The sequence below is a fragment of the Barbus barbus genome (genome assembly GCF_936440315.1).
Source record: "Barbus barbus genome assembly, chromosome: 20".
Lineage (NCBI taxonomy): Eukaryota > Metazoa > Chordata > Actinopteri > Cypriniformes > Cyprinidae > Barbus > Barbus barbus.
Window position 1 is genome coordinate 8,211,164 of NC_136748.1, and position 17,945 is coordinate 8,229,108.

At 40.8% G+C, this 17,945-nt stretch overlaps 1 protein-coding gene across 1 annotated transcript in view; it reads right to left on the reverse strand.

The window, feature by feature from the left end:
* LOC306886042 (echinoderm microtubule-associated protein-like 5) overlaps positions 1-17,945 on the reverse strand; it is a 98,417-nt gene that overhangs the window by 21,934 nt on the left and 58,538 nt on the right. The window contains 6 exon segments of the mRNA XM_079442899.1: positions 6,371-6,497; positions 6,646-6,847; positions 10,005-10,181; positions 10,662-10,750; positions 17,378-17,509; positions 17,733-17,885. Coding sequence (XP_079299025.1) covers positions 6,371-6,497; positions 6,646-6,847; positions 10,005-10,181; positions 10,662-10,750; positions 17,378-17,509; positions 17,733-17,885 — 880 coding nt within the window.

Here is a 17,945-nt window from a genome sequence, read left to right on the forward strand (position 1 = left end):
AGAGAGAAAATATTAGAAGTGTGTCAGTTGAGCAGTTCCCTCAAGTGCTCCAGAAAACAAAGAAGCACAACACAGGGACACTGAGAACAAAAAAATACAATAAAAATGTATAAATGTTGTCCATGATAATGTTCCCTTGACAGCATAGAGTATGTCAAAATGCAAAATGACTCAAAGAGCTGGTGAAGCAAGAGACCAGTTGTGTATAAAACTAGCTCAATTGATTTTCTTTACACTTAAAGAAGTAGTTCACCCAAACTTCTCACCACAGTGTCATCACAAAACTATATGACTTGTGAATGATGTGAATTGCTGAAGAATATCTTGGCCCACTCTCTTCAATATAATGAAAGTGAAGGACTTTCAGAATCACAAAAAAACAAAAAACATTAAAGGGTCATAAAGTGCTATATTCTAACTCTTCTATATCTATACAATTACGTTGCTATTCGTCTAACTCTTCACGACACATTCATGTGAGTTCTTGAGAGAAGTAACCCCTTGTAAAAATGTGTGCTGTTTCTTAATACACTTAAACACGCTTTTGAAAAGTACATTGTCAAATTACTTTAAAGAGATCATAAACTGAGAAAACTAATTTCCCTTGATCTTTTCACATATAAGAGGTCATTGCACTATAAAAATATCCTGTAAGTTTCAGAACTCAAAACTTTGTCATTAATCTAAAAACAGCTCATATTGAAGGCAGTCTGCCAAAACGACAGCTTTTGAAATGTTCTACTCTATGATGAAATAGTGTGGCTAAACACCACCTTTGCAGCTTTAGATCAATGCCTGCTTTGACATCACTGCCTGTTTAGCCCCGCCCACAGATTTGTGCATGCAGTGTTTACGAGAGAGGTGAACATGCAGGTCTACACAGAAACCAAACGATAAAGATGGCTCTGAACACAAGACGACGCTATGCAGTGCCAAGTTGTTGAAAAATGGTGTTTGTGTTGCCTTCCTTCTGATCCCAATGTTAGGATAGAGCGAAGTAACTTTACTTTTATTGTAGATTCAGACTGCGTAAGTAAGAACTTGGTCCTTTGTTCACTTGATTTTACTGTGAATTTTTTTTTTTTCAAACAAGGCACGTTTTGACGCGGGATTTTCAAAAAGATTGAAACTAAAAGACGATGCTGTGCCGACTATATTGGATCCTCATGAGTAACTGTTTTCATTGCGTGATGAGTATTGCTTTGTCTCTTCTTACAGATTGTTTGATATGTATAGAGTTATTTATGCATTTTTGACCTAAATCACAGCAGCGTCCATCTATGAGGAATGTACATTGTCAAACATACACAACTATTAGCCAATCATAGCACTTAATTCCGAGTCTACAATCTGGCACGCCTGTTCAAATAGAGCGTTCCGATAAGGGGGGTCAAAAACAGGATGGAAAATAGCCTATTACTTCTAAATTGTTTTTTTGATGTAAAAATCTTGATAATATTGTAAGTAGACCTCAGAGTACAAAATAAAAAACAAAGGCAGTTCATCACCCCTTTAAAGTAAATTTTAAATCAAAGAGTGCATTTACGTGCACAACCGATTATGCATAATAAGCCGACAATGTGTGTGGTCATGTAAATGTCTTAAACCCTTTTATCGGCATAAGGTCATAAACTGCTTAAACAAACTGATCAACATCTAGATTTACCCTGATTTTGCCCTGCATTTAAACTATTTAACCTGCGTTCTGTTGCCTTATTGAAGTGTGCATGTGTAACATGTGACAGAAAAGTATCCTTTACGCCAGATTTAAGTGCGTCCAGCCACAGCGAGTGAAAGGAGAATGAGTCTTTGCAAGTTTCCTGCTGACATTTAAGAACATTCTTTATTGAACATCACAACTCACATAAAAAATGGAATACCAAGAGTAGATTAAATGTTTCTGTTTTGACATCACCGCCGGAGAATAAACTGATGTAAACACAGTTACTTGCATTGCCAGGCTATTGTTTTGCATGTAAATGGGTAATAAGTAAGATAATTTCAATAAACATTAATAGGACTGATCCTTCAACAACAGTTGAAAATTATGAATACAGTTAGGTCCATATATATTTGGACACTGACACAATAACAGAAAATGCTTTTTTGCAAAAGGAATTACAAACATTTTTATACACAGTCCCCCCATTTTCAGGGGCTCAAATGTAATTGGACAAATAAATATAATCATAAATAAAATGTTCATTTTTAATAGTTTGTTGAGAATCCTTTGCAGGCAATGACTGCCTTGAGTCTGGAACTCATGGACATCACCAAAAACTGGGTTTCCTCCTTTGTGATGCTTTGCCAGGCCTTTACTGAAGCTGACTTCAGTTGTTGTTTGTTTGTGGGTCTTTCTGCCTTTAGTTTAGTCTTCAGCGAGTGAAATGCATGCTCAATCAGGCTGAAATCAGGAGAATGACTTGGCCATTGCAGAATTTTTTTTTTCCTTCAAAAACTCCTGTTTTTTTTGCTGTATGTTTTGGGTCATCGTCCATTTGTACCATGAAGTGCCGTCCAATCAACTTTGCTCCATTTAACTGAATCTGGGCAGAAAGTATATCCATATACACTTCAGAATTCATCCGGCTTCTTCTGTCTTATTATCACTAAACACCATTAACCCAGTGCCACTGGAAGCCATGCATGCTCATGCCATCACACTGCTCCACCATGTTTCACAGATGATCTTGTGTGCTTTGGATCATGAGCTGTTCCAAGTCTTCTCCATACTCCATACCGTCATTCTGATACAGGTTGATCTTAATTTCAGCCGTCCAAAGAATGCTTTTCCAGAAGTGGTCTGGCTTTTTTAGATGTTTTTTGGCAAAGTCTAATCTGGCCTTGTTTGCACCTTGTGGTGAACCTTCTGTATTTGCTCTATTGAAGTCTTCCCTTGATAGTAGACTTTCACAGTGACACGTCTACCTCCTGGAGAGTGTTCTTCTCTTGGCTGGATGTTGTGAAAGGGTTTTCCTTTACCATGGAGAGGATCCTCTGATCATCCAGCACTGTTGTCCTCCGTGGATGTCCAGACCTTTTTATGTTGCTGAGCTCACTAGTGTGTTCTTTTTTTCTCAGAATGTACCAAACTGTTTATTTGGCTACTCCTAATGTTCCTGCTATCTCTCTGATGGACTTGTTTTGATTTTGAAGCCTAACAATTGTCTGTTTCACTAGTATGAAGAGCTCCTTTGACTGCATGATGTGGGTTCAGAGCAACAGCTTCCAAATGGCACACTTAGAATCAACTCCAGACCTTTGACCTGCTTAATTGATGTAGAAATAACTAAAGAATAGCCCATGTCTGTCCATGAAACAGCTTTTGAGTCAACTGTCCAATTACCTATGGTTCCTTGAAAAGGGGGAGAGGCACATATTAAAGAGCTGTAATTCCTTAACCTTTACTTCAATTTTGATGAGAAGACCCTCAAATTAAACTCAGAATGTACACTTTAAGCCAATATTCATAATATAACTGTAACTCGACGATGTTTTGGCCAGCAGCTAAAATAATAAAAATTGTACCTGTGTCCAAATTCATACGGACCTAACTGTAAAAAATTCCTTAAATTTGATTCGTTCCTTACACTTTGCAATGTAGTGCAGGATTTTCTGAAGCTTAAAAACTTTAATGAAAAAGAGTGAACAAACCCTCCATCTATCCATCTATCCATGCCACTTATCCTATGTCACAGGGATACTGGTGCCTAAGTGACCAATTACATTATTTCAAATGTCTCTGTGTGTTCAAGAAAGTAGGAAGAAAGTAAGGTTTGGAACAGCATGGAGGGTAAATGATGGGAGAATTTCTGTTTTGGGGTGAACTAATCCTTTAATCGTCCTGAGAGAGAGTGCAGGGAGCAAAGCATGAGCAAAGTTCCCAGCAGCCAAAGAAGCAGCATTACTCTTTAAATAATTAGCGGTGGAGAGCAGTAATAAAGTCACTTCAAAGCAATGACAAAACATCTGCCAGCAAAGCACTTAATATAATGTTGTGCCATCCACTCTAATTTAAGACTGAAATTACCTGCTTTTAAAGCATCTTGAGCTTAAAATAAGAGCAAAACTTAGCGACAGGCGGTTTTATGGTTCAATACAGGGAAAAAGGTGGGTTTATGGATCTGATGGCTGTTGCCGTGCGGTATAGCAAACATCCAAAGAGCAGGAAAGGGAGGCGGCACATGAAACGTTTCTGAATAAATGACACTTTCATTAATCTTCTTACCTGACTACGCCCTGCCTTCACATGGTGAGAGAGAGGAGTGGAGTGCAGAGACAGACAGAGGAGTGAGGAAAATTGGAAAAGACAGACATGAGGGTAGCATGTCACTCAAAGCCCAAGTGTTCCATGAATTCAGACTCATTGTTTTCAATGTATTTACCAACTCTTAAAGATCATAATACCCTGTTTTAGTTAAAAATGTTAATAAAACGGAATCTTAATTTTGATTAATGCCAGAGTTCTTAAAAACAAAAAATGGATATGCAGTAATGCAATTACAATGGAAATCTATGGGCCATAAAACCCATTTAATGTACAAATCTTGTGGCTATACCTTTGAAACAGAATGTGTTCTAAATACATGTGAAGAATGTATTGCAATACAATTTAGTACAAAAGTATTTGAACTGTAAAACAGCCTATATCAGTGGATTTTAAACTTTTTGTCCAAGAAAATATCCAAAGGCAAAATATTAAAACATTTGTTGTAATAAAAAATAAATAAATAAAAACAAAAATACGATGTACATCTTTATTTGTAGTGTTTCCTTTGCATTTTAATTAAGATGATGTTAATATAAACAAATAATTTCAGACTTATTGGGGGCCCCTGGAAGTTTGCCATACTGTTCAAAGTGGATGAACTTTTGGTAAGTAAGGTCACTGTTTTCATGATATCCCATTTAATATTCGAATCTTGTGGTTATACCTTTGAAACAGAATGTATTCTAATTACAGGGAAATGTCTATGCCCATAGACCTCCATTGTAAGTACTTTATTGTAAATGAAATATTCCACAAGCAATTCAAAAGTGCTTTCTATGGTAAAGAATAGAGATTCAAAAAATATACTTTTATTTCATCAGGAACCTTCCTGTGAAAGACAGTTTGATATTCCACTTTGGAAAGATAGCTTGGTATTCCAACAGTTGCAGTAAATCGTTTGGCTTTAGAGAGTGTGCCACCAACATGAGCTTATTCAACATGGTATATTAGTGAATTAGTGAATTTGAAATACAAGAGTTTAGAGAAGCAATAAAGTGGATAAGAGCATTCAGTACTTCATGTTACATCTTTGACAGGGTTACTGCATTTCAGTGCAAATCTATTCATCATCATTTAGTCTTAAGATGCTATTGGAAATGCAGACTAATTTAATTTATGGCATAGAACACTGCATGTATGCAAAGTGTCAACACAGTAATAATAGGCATATTTGCTAATATTTAAAAGAACACAATTAGGGATGCACTGACATAAAAAAATCTAGCCAGGGGTGCGTTTCTTAAAAGCATGGTTAGCTATGGTGGTAAGTTCCACTGAACTCTACTGGTAACGACGGAACTTTTGGGAAATGCACCCAAGTTCTCATAAGCAGACAACTATTTTACGCAACAGATAAATGTCCGATATTAAAAGTATGTACTAGTAAAAAATAAATATAAAATACATGGTAGCACTTTAGTATAGGGACCAATTTTCACTATTAACTAGTTGTTTATTAGCATGCCTATTATTAACATATTGGCTGATCATTAGTATTCATAAAGCAAATATTCTGTATTACCATCTTCTACATCCCTAATCCTACCCAATATCAAAACTTAATTACCTAACTAACTATTAATAAGCAGCAAATTAGGAGTTCATTAAGGCAAAAGTCTAAAATAAAAAAATACTATAAAAAAATGAAAAGTTAGTTTTGAGAATTTCAATTCTGTTCTGAGAAATGCACCAAAGCCACTGAGAAAAACTGTAAATATAATTGAATTTATTATTGTTATTACATTGATAAATGTTATTAAAGATAAACTTTAAGTGGGTGCTTGATGATCAAAAGTAATTGCAATGTAAAAATGGGGAAATGGATATAAATATCCAATCCTGACTGGTACCAATAAATTAAATCATTAACAACAGCCAATAACTAATTTGGTGTAAATACATATATTACATCCTTCAAAATAAAAAAAATATATCTATAAATACTGTACTTATTTAAACCCTGTTAGATTCATTAAGCTGCCAAAGAAAGATAAGAGAAGCAATCCATGCTGCATCTGAGGTTTTTCCATAATTCTGTACCTACTTACTGTCACGATATACATTTCAGAACTGTACACAGCGTTGCTATTCCTAACTTACCTTTCGTCTACCGTTGGCTCCTTCTGTTGTAAGTGGGGTTTGACCCCCGTCATGGGTCGCATGTTTGTGGATAAGGCCTTGATTACATAGATGATCTCATTCTCCCGAGTTACATCGCTGTCATACCCTACACAGACGGAGAGACACCTCACTTTTATATCATGACATACGGCATTTAAATGAACATTTTATCATATGATGGTTGGCTAGCCTCTTTAAATCTAGATGACAGCGGATGACAGTAATAACTGTTCTTTATAAATGATCTTTTTCACCTCCATCATCTTCGCTCTCGATGTCTGACTCCTCGCTGTCACACTGTCTGGCCTCTCGGCAGCCCTCGGTCTCATGGCTCCAGATCATCAGACAGGTGTCAGAGCCACCGACCGACGCCAGCAAAGAGTCGTCATGCGACCAGCGCACATTAGTCACATGGGTACTGTGGGCCATGTACCGCTTAAACTTAGCATATTTTCCCTATTAAGATCAAGAAAATGTTAAAGTGTATGAAAGTAAAAGATAAATGAAAATATCTGAAATTAGAGCCGCCTACACTCAAAAAAGGCTAAACATCTGTCAAGTGCATTTTATATAGAGTATAACCAAAAATCTGTTTCTGGTTTAAACCTGTTTTGTTCAGTTTTTCTAAAAGCAACTTACTCTCCCCATGAAACAATTTTGTTTCTTCCACTTCAATTCTTGTCAGTTCTCCATACTCCATACATATTTGTGTTGATGTGCAGAACACATACTGGCAAGCTTTACTGACTGCAGAAACTATTGTGGGTTTAATTCATTTTTCTGGTGCTTTTAGTAAATAAATATTTTAAAAAGACATCAGGATAAACTTTTATTCATAGTAACTAAACTAAATTAAAGGGCTCATATGATGCGATTTCTTGTTTTCCTTTTCTTTAGTGTGTTATGTAGCTGTTTGTGCATGTATACGATCTGCAGAGTTATAAATCTCAAAGTCTCCCACAAAAGGATTTATTCTATCTAAAAGAGAAGGCTGATCCAGACCGGGCTAAAACGCCTCATTAAAACACGCCCCCACATGTCTACGTCACGATGTGGAAATATTTGCGTAATGCCACCCAAATGTTCACGCAAAGAAAGAAGGCGTGGTTTCAGTAACCGCAGTTGTGTTGATGCAGCCATGTCAGGGAGACGCTGTGTGCTTCTATGCGAAAGCAAAAGCACTTTATTTGGCCTTTCCGAAAGTAGATGCAAAAGCCCTTTCGGGCTTGAACTGATGGTAAAACTAACAATTATTAACTGTCTTTATATTTACTTTGAAAGCTGAAGCTCGCGATTATGGTAAGGGCGGTTACATTTCCGACGCGCGATTGTGGTGTTCAGCCAATCACAATGCACTGTGTCAGCTGGCCAATCAGAGCAGACTGTGCTTGTCAGAAGGAGGGGATTTATAAAAAGACGACGTGTTTGAGAGAGGCGGGGCACAGAGGAACTACAATAATGTACAGTATTTAAAAAATAATGTGTTTTTTGAACAACATATTCTGTTACACCAAATGCACAAAATAATGATCTTTAAAATAGCATCATATGACCCCTTTAAACACCGACTAACAAAATGTTGTTAAATTTTTTTTTATTAATATTAAATCAAAATGTGAGGTTTGGACCACACCATGAATAAAATTTGAGAAAAACTAATATATTTGTCTATGACAAATATTTTTCCAAAGTATAATTTTTCAAAATATCATAATTTTTTATATTTTGAAACATTATACTTTGGAAAAATATTTGTCATAGGCAAATATATTCGTTTTTCTCAAAGTATAATTTTGTTCAGAGTATACATATAATGGAACAATATCCTAATCTAATAACCAAATGAATCCAGATCCAAAATGGAATAAATAAATAAATTAATTAATTAATTAATTTAAAAAAAAATCAATATATAACATCTATATAACTAAACTGAAAAATATAAATATACAGTGCAATCCACTATTGGCAACCTTAATATATGAGCAAAGGTGGCTGGGAACATAAATCTGCATCGTTTATCTTTTAGATTTTTCATTAAAAAATACACAAATTTCTAACCTTTCATTGAAGTAAAACAATTGAAAGTGGGGGGGAAATCTCATTATGAAATAAATGTTTTTCTCTAGCTCATGTTGGCCACAATTATTGCTACATTCTTTTCCCAAGATAACAGCTCTGAGTTTTCTCGTGTAATGCCTGATGAGTTTGGAGAACACCTGACAAGAGATCAGAGACCATTCCTTCACACAGAATCTCCAAATCCTTCAGATTCACAGCTCCATGTTGGTGGTGCTTCTCTTTAGTTCACCCCACTCATTTTCTACAGGGTTCAGGTCAAGGAACTTGGAAGGCTAGAAGCTTCATTTTGTGCACAGTGACCCATTTTTGTGTTGATTTTGATGTTTGTGTTTGGATCATTGTTCTGATGGACGATCCAACCATGGCCCATTATAAGATTTATAACAGAAGCAGTCAGGTTTAGATTTTTTATCTGTTGGTATTTGATAGAAACCATGATGCCATGTATCTGAACAAGATATCCAGGATCTCTGGCAGAAAAATAAGCCCACAACATTGAAGATCCAGCAGTATATTTAACCGTGGGCATTGGGTTACATTTTATCCCTGTTTGTACTAACCCCATCTGGTGGGTTTGCTGCCAAAAAGCTATTTTTTCATCTCACCATAGAAGCCAGTGCCATTTGAAGTTCCAGTCGTGTCTGACAGCTGAATATGCTGGAGTTTGTTTTTGGATAAGCGAGGAGGATTTTTCTTGAAACCCTCCCAAACAACATGTGGTGATGTAGGGGCGGTTTGATATTTGTTTTAGCCTTTCTTACCCTAAGATTTAACTAATCTGTGCAACTCTCCTCCTCACCATGCAATAGGACGATATAGACACATCCTCTTCCAGGCAGATTTTTAACATCTTTAGTTGATTGGAACCTCTTAATTATTACCCTGATGGAGGAAATGGGGATTTTAAATGCTTTAGCTATTTCTTTACAGCCACTTTCTATTTTGTGAAGCTCAACAATCTTGTTCTACACATCAGAACTATATTCTTAGTTTTTACTCCTTGTGATGGATGATTAAGGGAATTTGGCCTTTGTGTTCCTCATATTTTTAATCCTGTGGAACAGGAAGTCACGGCTGGACAATTTCATGCTCCTAGTCACCCTGGTGTGCTAAAAAATTATGAATATGAATGGGAATATACTTCAGAGATATTTTACTCATAAGAATTTTAGGGGTGCCAATAATTGTGGCCAATATGCATTGGAGAAAAACATATTTCATAATGTGAGCTTCCCCCCACATTCAATTCTTTTACTTCAATGAAAGGTTAGAATTTTGTGAATTTTTTGAATGACAGATCAAATAGATAAACAATGCAGATTTATTTTCACAGCTGCCTTCCCTCATATTTACCAAGGGTGCCAATATTAGTGGAGGGCACTGTATATCTAAATATCTTCTTTTGTGATTCACAGCTTTAAAAAAGACATGAATTCTTTTTGGATAAATGATGACAAATTTATATTTTTGGTCAACTATCCCTCAGTAAGAGTGATTTTAATAATTAGTGATTAAATAACATTTTCTTAACCTTGACTGGATATTTGAAGAGCTTGACATATCCAAGGTCATCCCCAGTCGCTAGCAACTTCCTGTCATTGCTAAGACATGCGGAAGTAACTTCTGTAACTTCAGTGACCACAGGCCAAATTCCCTCACAGGAACTTCCAAGCACACATGTCCATGTGTTCCAGTCGATCTTGTCCACCTGAGGAAAGAAAAGACAGTGTGAAAAAAAATTCATCAAGACGCAGACTAATTAAATTCTCATAAACACCAAGTCTTCCCCTAACCAGAACAATATGTAGAGTTTATTTTAAAGCTGTACGTTGTACAAAAAAACTGGCATTGAGCAACACTTTTAATGAAAATGAATTGGCAGCATAAATTTCAATATTAAAATCCAACTCAATCCAACAAAGACTGTAGCCAAAATGCCTCCTACAGAAGCTGTGCACTTAGAAGGCAGGAGATCAGAAACACTGAAGGGCTTCCAGCTCTTACTAAATCTTAAGTTATTAACGTAAGCGTTCACTGTCTGTCCCAACGTACCGTGGCCTTAAGCACGGCCTAATTCCCTGCCTCCAAATTTAGAGACAAGCTAATGAAAAGTGGGCCATGTTCTTGCCCTTAAGAGTGCCCTTCCCCCTCCCAGGGTGACACACAGTGAGATGTTCAGGGTCCATACCTCTGTAGCAGGAATTGTTTGCTTCTTCCCACGAGGGGCCTCGAAAAATAGCTGCTCCTTTGCCGATGTGTTGACCTGCAAGAGCTTCCCTAATACAAGAAAACAGAAGAGAGATGCTGAGATGTAACAAAACTTTTTCCTGTGTCTTCATGATTTATTTTTGTTACTTTTCAAGGACTTTTATACATACAGTAGGTTTTATTGCCCTTGACCTAAACTTAGACTTTCAATCAGACTCAATCATGCATGAACCATTTAAATTTTTGTTGTTTAAAAAATTCTTACATCAATTTCAGAAATTACAACTGTCCATCTAATGGAAGATTTTTCTAAAGTCAGTGTAGTTTACCAAGGAGACAACAGTGTTAGTGAAGAGCCAGAGATGACATATGGACATATATATGTGAGAAAAGCAAAAACAAATCGGATTATTGTCAGTATGAAATTGATATTTAATGGGGTGCATTTTGGATATATAAAATGTTAGCTATAGCATTAGCCTAATCAAAACAAAGTCGGTCATTTTGTTCCAAAAAAGTTAGAAAATGTAATGTAATGTAATTATGTAAATGTAATTACTCATAATTTGAGGTATAGTGGAAATGACACTGTGTTGGGAGTTTATTACATAAAAAAAAAACTGAAAATGACAGAATTAACTAGAAGTTAATTAACTAGAAAATGTTAAAAGCAAGTGTAAAAAGTGCTTTTAAAGAGTTGTAGAAACAATAAAATTAAAATTTTCAAAAAAAATTTGCTTTGAAAGAAATGTTGTAAAGCATAGTAAAAGGAGTTGGTGTGATTCAAGACAACCTCAGGAGCACTTTTGTGCTCTGTAGAACATCTCACAGCAAATGGAATGTACTGCTAGTTAAAAAAAAATGTTCTTTGACATTTAGACACTGAGTTCCTCTTCAGGAACTCGAGCTGCGTCAAACGACGCTTCGGGGGAACGCCTACAGCGTAACCGGCTTTGAATACCAATCAAATCTGTCCAGAAATGGGAAGGGACGTCACGGGCGAGGTGACGTAATGACCAGCTGGTACAAAAGCACGTGCGGTGAAACCGGCATCAGCTTTTTGTCATTCAGCGAAGTGCTCTGTGACTGGTGAGTCCTATTTACCGTTGTCTGTCTGTTTGTAAACATGTCAAAGCGAAGTGGGGAGTGAGGAGCAATACGGGCTGTGTGTTCCTCCGTGCAAACGCTATTTGTGTGCGGAGGATACACACAGTCTGTGTGTGCTTTGCTTGGGAGCGAGGCATGCGGAGGCAGCCCTCGAGGGGGCTGACTGTCCGCACTGCGAGGGTTTTCCTCTGCGTGTGCTTCGCTCCCGAAAGGCTCTTTTCTCCGGAGAGGGCTCTTTCACTAGCGTTCCCCGCGGCACTGACCCGCTTCCGCTGAGGCGGAGCGGAGACGGCGTTCGTGGGGTTCGCAATGGGATCTAGAAGAGGGATCGGAGACGAGCGAGTCTCTTTCTCCATCCGCACCTGCCGGATCCCGCGACCGCTCCCCGAGTCCGGAAGCACGCGTGACGGTTTCTTCCCCTCGGGCAGCGGCATCGGCGCTTCTCGCGTCTTCCTCCGAGGAGGTTGACATGGGAGGCGTCGAGCATATTGCACCCACTCTGTCCTCGTATAGCGTGTCCCCGCGGGAGCGGGTTGGGGCGGTAAGTAGGGTGCGCGGTCAAAGACCTCCCAGCCAAGCAGGCGAAGACGTCGTCGGCAAAGAAGCCCTGATGTGAGTGGGATCAGGGCTTATGAGGGTAGCCCCCGCTGGGGTAGAGCGACGACCCCCCAGCGCCCTCAGGAGATCGTTCTGCCAACCCTGCCACCTATGGTGCTTCAGGGCGCAGCGGTCTCCAGCGAGCGCATATCTCAGTCTCTTCCGCCCGGTATCGTAGCGGAGCTGAGATGCTCGCCACCCCTTCGGGGGTCTCTGGAGCAGCTAGTTCGTCCGTTCCCTGCCAGGGTTCCGCTTCAGGGCACCGAAATAGCCGCTCCGGGTTACACCAGAGGCCAGTCTCGAGAGACTGGTTCCCTTAGTAGACTATTTCGCAGCGTGGATACTACTGCCAAATGGGTCTCGATGGGTCCTGCGCACTGTAGAGAGAGGCTACAGAATCCAGTTTGATTCTCGTCCACCTCAATTCAATGGGGTGAATTCCACGTTGTGGGCCCCGAGCAGGCTCTGGTAATGGAACAAGAGGTAGATACTCTCTTAAGGAAAGATGCCATCGAGGTGGGTCTTCCTTCCGAAGAGAGTCCGGGTACTACAGCTGGTACTTCATAGTTCCAAGGAGGATGGAGGTTTGCGTCCCTTTTTTAGATCTGCATCAATTGAACCGCTCAGTCTGCAAGACTGAAGTTCAAGATGCTCAGGTAAGTATCTCAGATCAAGTCCGAGGACTGGTTTGACACGTAGATCTAAAAGACGCATACTTCCATGTCTCCGTCCTTCCCACTCACAGGAAGTTCCTGAGGTTTGCTTTTGGGGGCAAAAGCTTACCAATATCGGGTACTTCCCTTCGGCCTAGCGCTCTCACCCCACACTTTTATGAGTGTGTGGGCGCCGCGTTAGCTACGGGGCGCCCGCATACTCAATTACATCGACCTTTGGTTGATTCTCGCTCAGAGCGGAGGGCGGCTCAACATTGAGGTGTTGTTCTCGCTCACTTAAAAGTGTTGGGGTTAAGACTGAACTCCAAGGAAAGTGTGCTTTCTCCATTACAGAGAACCACTTATCTGGGGGTGGTGGGGATTTGACCACGGTGCAGGCACGTATGTCTCCTGCTCGGATCGAGTCAATCCTCACGAAAGTCAGGAGGGTGAAAGAAGGCCAGTCACTCACTGTCAAGCAGTTTCAGATACTGCTGGGTCTGGTGGCAGCTGCGTCCAACGGGATACCTTTTGGCCTGCTGTACATGAGACCCCTACAGTGGTGGCTCAAGACCAAGGGGTTCTCCCCGAGGGGAAACCCGCTTTGCATGATCAAGGTCACGCGGTAGAGCTAGCATTGCTACCCTCACTATGAGGTCACCTACGAGCATGCTGCTTCCTCCCGGCTCTCCTGCTGGTCGAGCTGGCACTGTTCCCCTCAACTTAGAGGGTCACCTTGAGCATGCCGCTCCCTTCTGAGCATCTGAGTTAGTATCCCAATGGGGAGCAGACACCCTGTCGAGGCAGGGGCTGTTATCCGGGGAATGAATGCTTCACACCGAGGTGGTGAAGCAGATCTAGAGAATGTTTGGCCAGGCTCAGGTTGACCTCTTCGCTACTCAGGCAGCGCAATGTCCCCTCTGGTACTCTCTACGTCATCCAGCTCCGAGGGGCTGGATGCCGTGGTACAGACGTGGCCGAGGCTTCGTCTTTATGCCTTTCCCCCGATTGCTCTGCTCCCCGGAGTTCTGGAGAGAGTGCGCCGGGACGGACACCGGCTGCTATTGGTAGCCCCGTTCTGGCCGGGCCGAGTATGGTTCTCGGACCTGATTTTCCTCCTCGACGGCTCCCCATGGGAGATTCCAGTCAGGAGGGATCTCCTCTCACAGGCAGCAGGCACCCTTGTGCACCCCTGCCTGGAGTTAGAAGCTGTAGGTGTGGCCCCTGAGGGGGCACAGCTGATAGCTCCTGGTCTCTTAACCGAGGTTGTTGAGACCATTCTCCAGTCCAGAGCTCCCTCTACGAGGAAACTGTATGCCCTGAAGTGGAGACTCTTCACTTCATGGTGCGGAGATCGCCAGCTCGACCCAGTTAACTGCCCAGTAGGTACAGTGCTGGAGTTCCTGCAGGCTCGACTCTCCACAGGGTTAGCCCACTCCACCTTGAAGGTCTATGTGGCGGCAATTTCTGCTTACCACACCCCTCTTGGTGGATTGACAGTGGGCGCACAACCCCTAGTTACATGTTTCCTCCGTGGTGCACTGAGGCTTAGTCCTCCTCCCTTCGGGAGCCTGACCAGCTGAAGCTAAACCGTATGTGTCCAGTGCGAGCACTAGACGCATACGTCCACAGAGCTGCCATGTGGAGAAGGACGGACCAGTTGCTAGTGTGCTACGGTCCTTCTAAGAGGGGTCTGCCTGCTTCCAAGCAGACCCTCAGTCGGTGGATTGTGGATGCCATTCACATGGCTTATGAGTCTTCTGACCTCCCCTCGCCGATGGGAGTCAGGGCTCATTCCACTAGGAGTGTGGCGGCCTCCAAGGCCTTTCTCGCAGTTGTCCCTATTCAGGACATCTGCAACGCTGCGGGTTGGTCCACGCCTCTGACCTTCGTCAGAGCCTTGGCCTGGACATGCGAGCCACTCCAGGTTCTTCCGTTCTCTTGCCCTAGCTGTGCGCCTCTTTTGGACACACAGGGCAGGGGTGCGGAAGTCTGGAGCCGTTGGTATCTCGTTCCCCAAAGCGTCGTTTGACGCAGCTCGAGTTCCTGAAGAGGAACGTCTGGGTTACTTATGTAACCTCAGTTCCTCGAGGGAACGAGACGCTGCGTCACAGGGCCACACTTCCGGCATCCCTGCCAGCGCTTGCTTCATTCTAGAAGCTGATGCCGATTTCACCGCAGATGCTTTTGTACCAGCTGGTCATTACGTCACCTCGCCCGTGACGTCCCTTCCCATTTCTGGACAGATTTGATTGGTATTCAGAGCCGGTTACGCTGTAGGCGTTCCCCCGAAGCGTTGTTTGACACAGCGTCTCGTTCCCTCGAGGAACTGAGGTTACATAAGTAACCCAGACGTTTTCTTGCAGCTAAAAAATTTACATTCTTAGGGGGAAACCATTTGTATATAAACTGCAGCAGTGCACAATACAACTTATGAAAAACATGATGGAAAATCAGTGCATGAATCCAACTCTCTTGAAAAATCCTATAATTTTCAGGCACGTTTTCCATCTTGCCTGCACAAAACCACAGTAATTAACAGGACATGGATAACATGAACCCACAAGAGATGTCTTTACTTCAACTAGTCTCTACATTGCATAAGTGTATAAAGTTATATATACAGTGCCCTCCACTAATATTGGCACCCTTGGTAAATATGAGCGACTGTGAAAATAAATCTGCATTGTTTATCCTTTTTATCTTTCATTAAAAAAAATTCACAAAATTCCAACCTATCATTTAAGTAAAACAATTGAAAGTGGGGGGAAAATCTCATTGTTTTCTCTTGTTCATGTTGGCCAAAATTATTGGCACCCAATTATTGCAACGTCCTTTTCCCAGGGTAACAGCTCTGAGTTTTCTCCTATAATGCCTGAAGAGTTTGGAGAACACCTGATAAGAGATCAGAGACCATTTTCTTCATCCAGAATCCAGATCCTTCAGATTCACAGCTCCATGTTGGTGCTTCTTTCCTTCAGTTCAGCCCACTCAATTTCTACAGGGTTCAGGTCAGAGGATTGGAATGGCCAGCAGAAGCTTGGTTTTGTGCCCAGTGACCCATTTGTGTGTTGATTTTGAGGTTTGTGTTTGGATTATTGTACGGTTGGAAGATCCAAACATGGCCCATTATAAGAAGTCAGTCACTTATTGATTTTTTATCTGTTGGTATTTGATAGAGTTCAAGATGCCAAGATGTCCAGGACCTCCAGCAGAAATATAGGCCCACAACATCAAAAATATAGCAGTATATTTCATTGTACACATGGGGTACTTTTTTATCCCTGTGTTCACCAAACCCATCTTGAGTGTTTGATGCTAAAAAGCTAATGTTTTAGTTTCATCTGACCATAGAAGCCAGTCCCATTTGAAGTTCCAGTCGTGTCTGATAACTGAATATGCTGGAGTTTGTTTTTGGATGAGCTAGGAGAATTTTCCTTGAAACCCTCCCGAACAACATGTGGTGATGCAGGTGCTGTTTGACCATTTTCTTTAAAGGTTTTCTGACCCCGAGACTCAACTAATCTCTACAATTCTACAGCTGTGATCCTTGGAGAGTCTTTAGCCTCTCAAACTCTCCTTCTCACTGTGCATTAGGACGATATAGACACACGTCCTCTTCCAAGCAGTTTTAACATTTTATGTTGATTGGAAATTCTTAATTATTGCCCTGATGGTGGAAATGGGAATTTTCACAGCTAGCTCTTTTCGTAAAGCCACTTCACTAATTTGTGAAGCTCACTTATCATTTGCTGCACATCAGAACTATATTCTTAGTTTTTACTCCTTGTGATGGATGATTAAGGGAATTTGGCCTTTGTGTTCATCATATTTATAATCCTGTGGACAGGAAGTCATGGCTGGACAATTTCATGCTCCTAGTCACCCCGGTGTGCTAAAAAAATGTAAATATGAATGGGAATATACTTCAGAGATATTTTACTCTTTTCAAGGGGTGCTAATAATTGTGGCCAACATTCATTGGAGAAAAACATTTATTTCATCATGAGATTTTCTCCCCACTTTCAATTGTTTTACTTCAATGATTTGTTAGAATTTTGTGATTTTTATGAGTGAAAAATCAAAAATATAATCAATGCAGATTTATTTTTACAGCCGCCTCTGCTCATATTTATCAAAGGTGCCAATATTAGTGGAGGGCACTGTAAATCAGGCACATTGCATCCATCCCTATCACTCATGTTGCCTGAAATCCCCAACTCGCACTACAGATGAATAACTTCTGGTCGCTTTGTTGCTGCAAAATGCTGTCAGTGTGAAATTCCCTTGACTCATTTGCTCTCTGAAATACAGCGTTTGTGTCTTGTATCCGTCTCACCTCTCTTGTCCCAGTCCAGATGGGTGATGTAGTTCATGGAGCCTTTGCACACACCAACCCTCTTGCTGCTCATCACGTTGTAAATATCCACAAAGCTGTCACCTGATGCCACAGCCAAATACTTGCCTGTTACTGTAATGAAAATCAGTTTTTCAGTTTTGAGCCTTACCACGACCCAGCTATCGCATTCTTATTAATATGTTAATATATTCCTACAAGTACTTGTTGATTCAATTAGCATATGTGAAGGTACATCATACTGAATTGATCAGATGAAAGAATTCTTGTTTCTCAGTATTCTTGTTTTCAGTACTCAAAGTATTTCCGTCGTACTGAAATTAGTGTATTAACTAACCAGGAGAGAAGCGGATTTCTGATATGATGTCTTTGCGGTGATGAAATGACACCAGGTCTTCTAGAGTGTCTGCGTTGACGATAAGGAAGCTGCCATCGCTGAGGCCCACAGCCAGAGCTTTCCCATCTGGAGAGAAGCAGCAACATCGCCCACCTGCACAAAGTTATAAGTGTTAAATGCTATGTCACATCAAGCCTGACAGCTGAACAGACT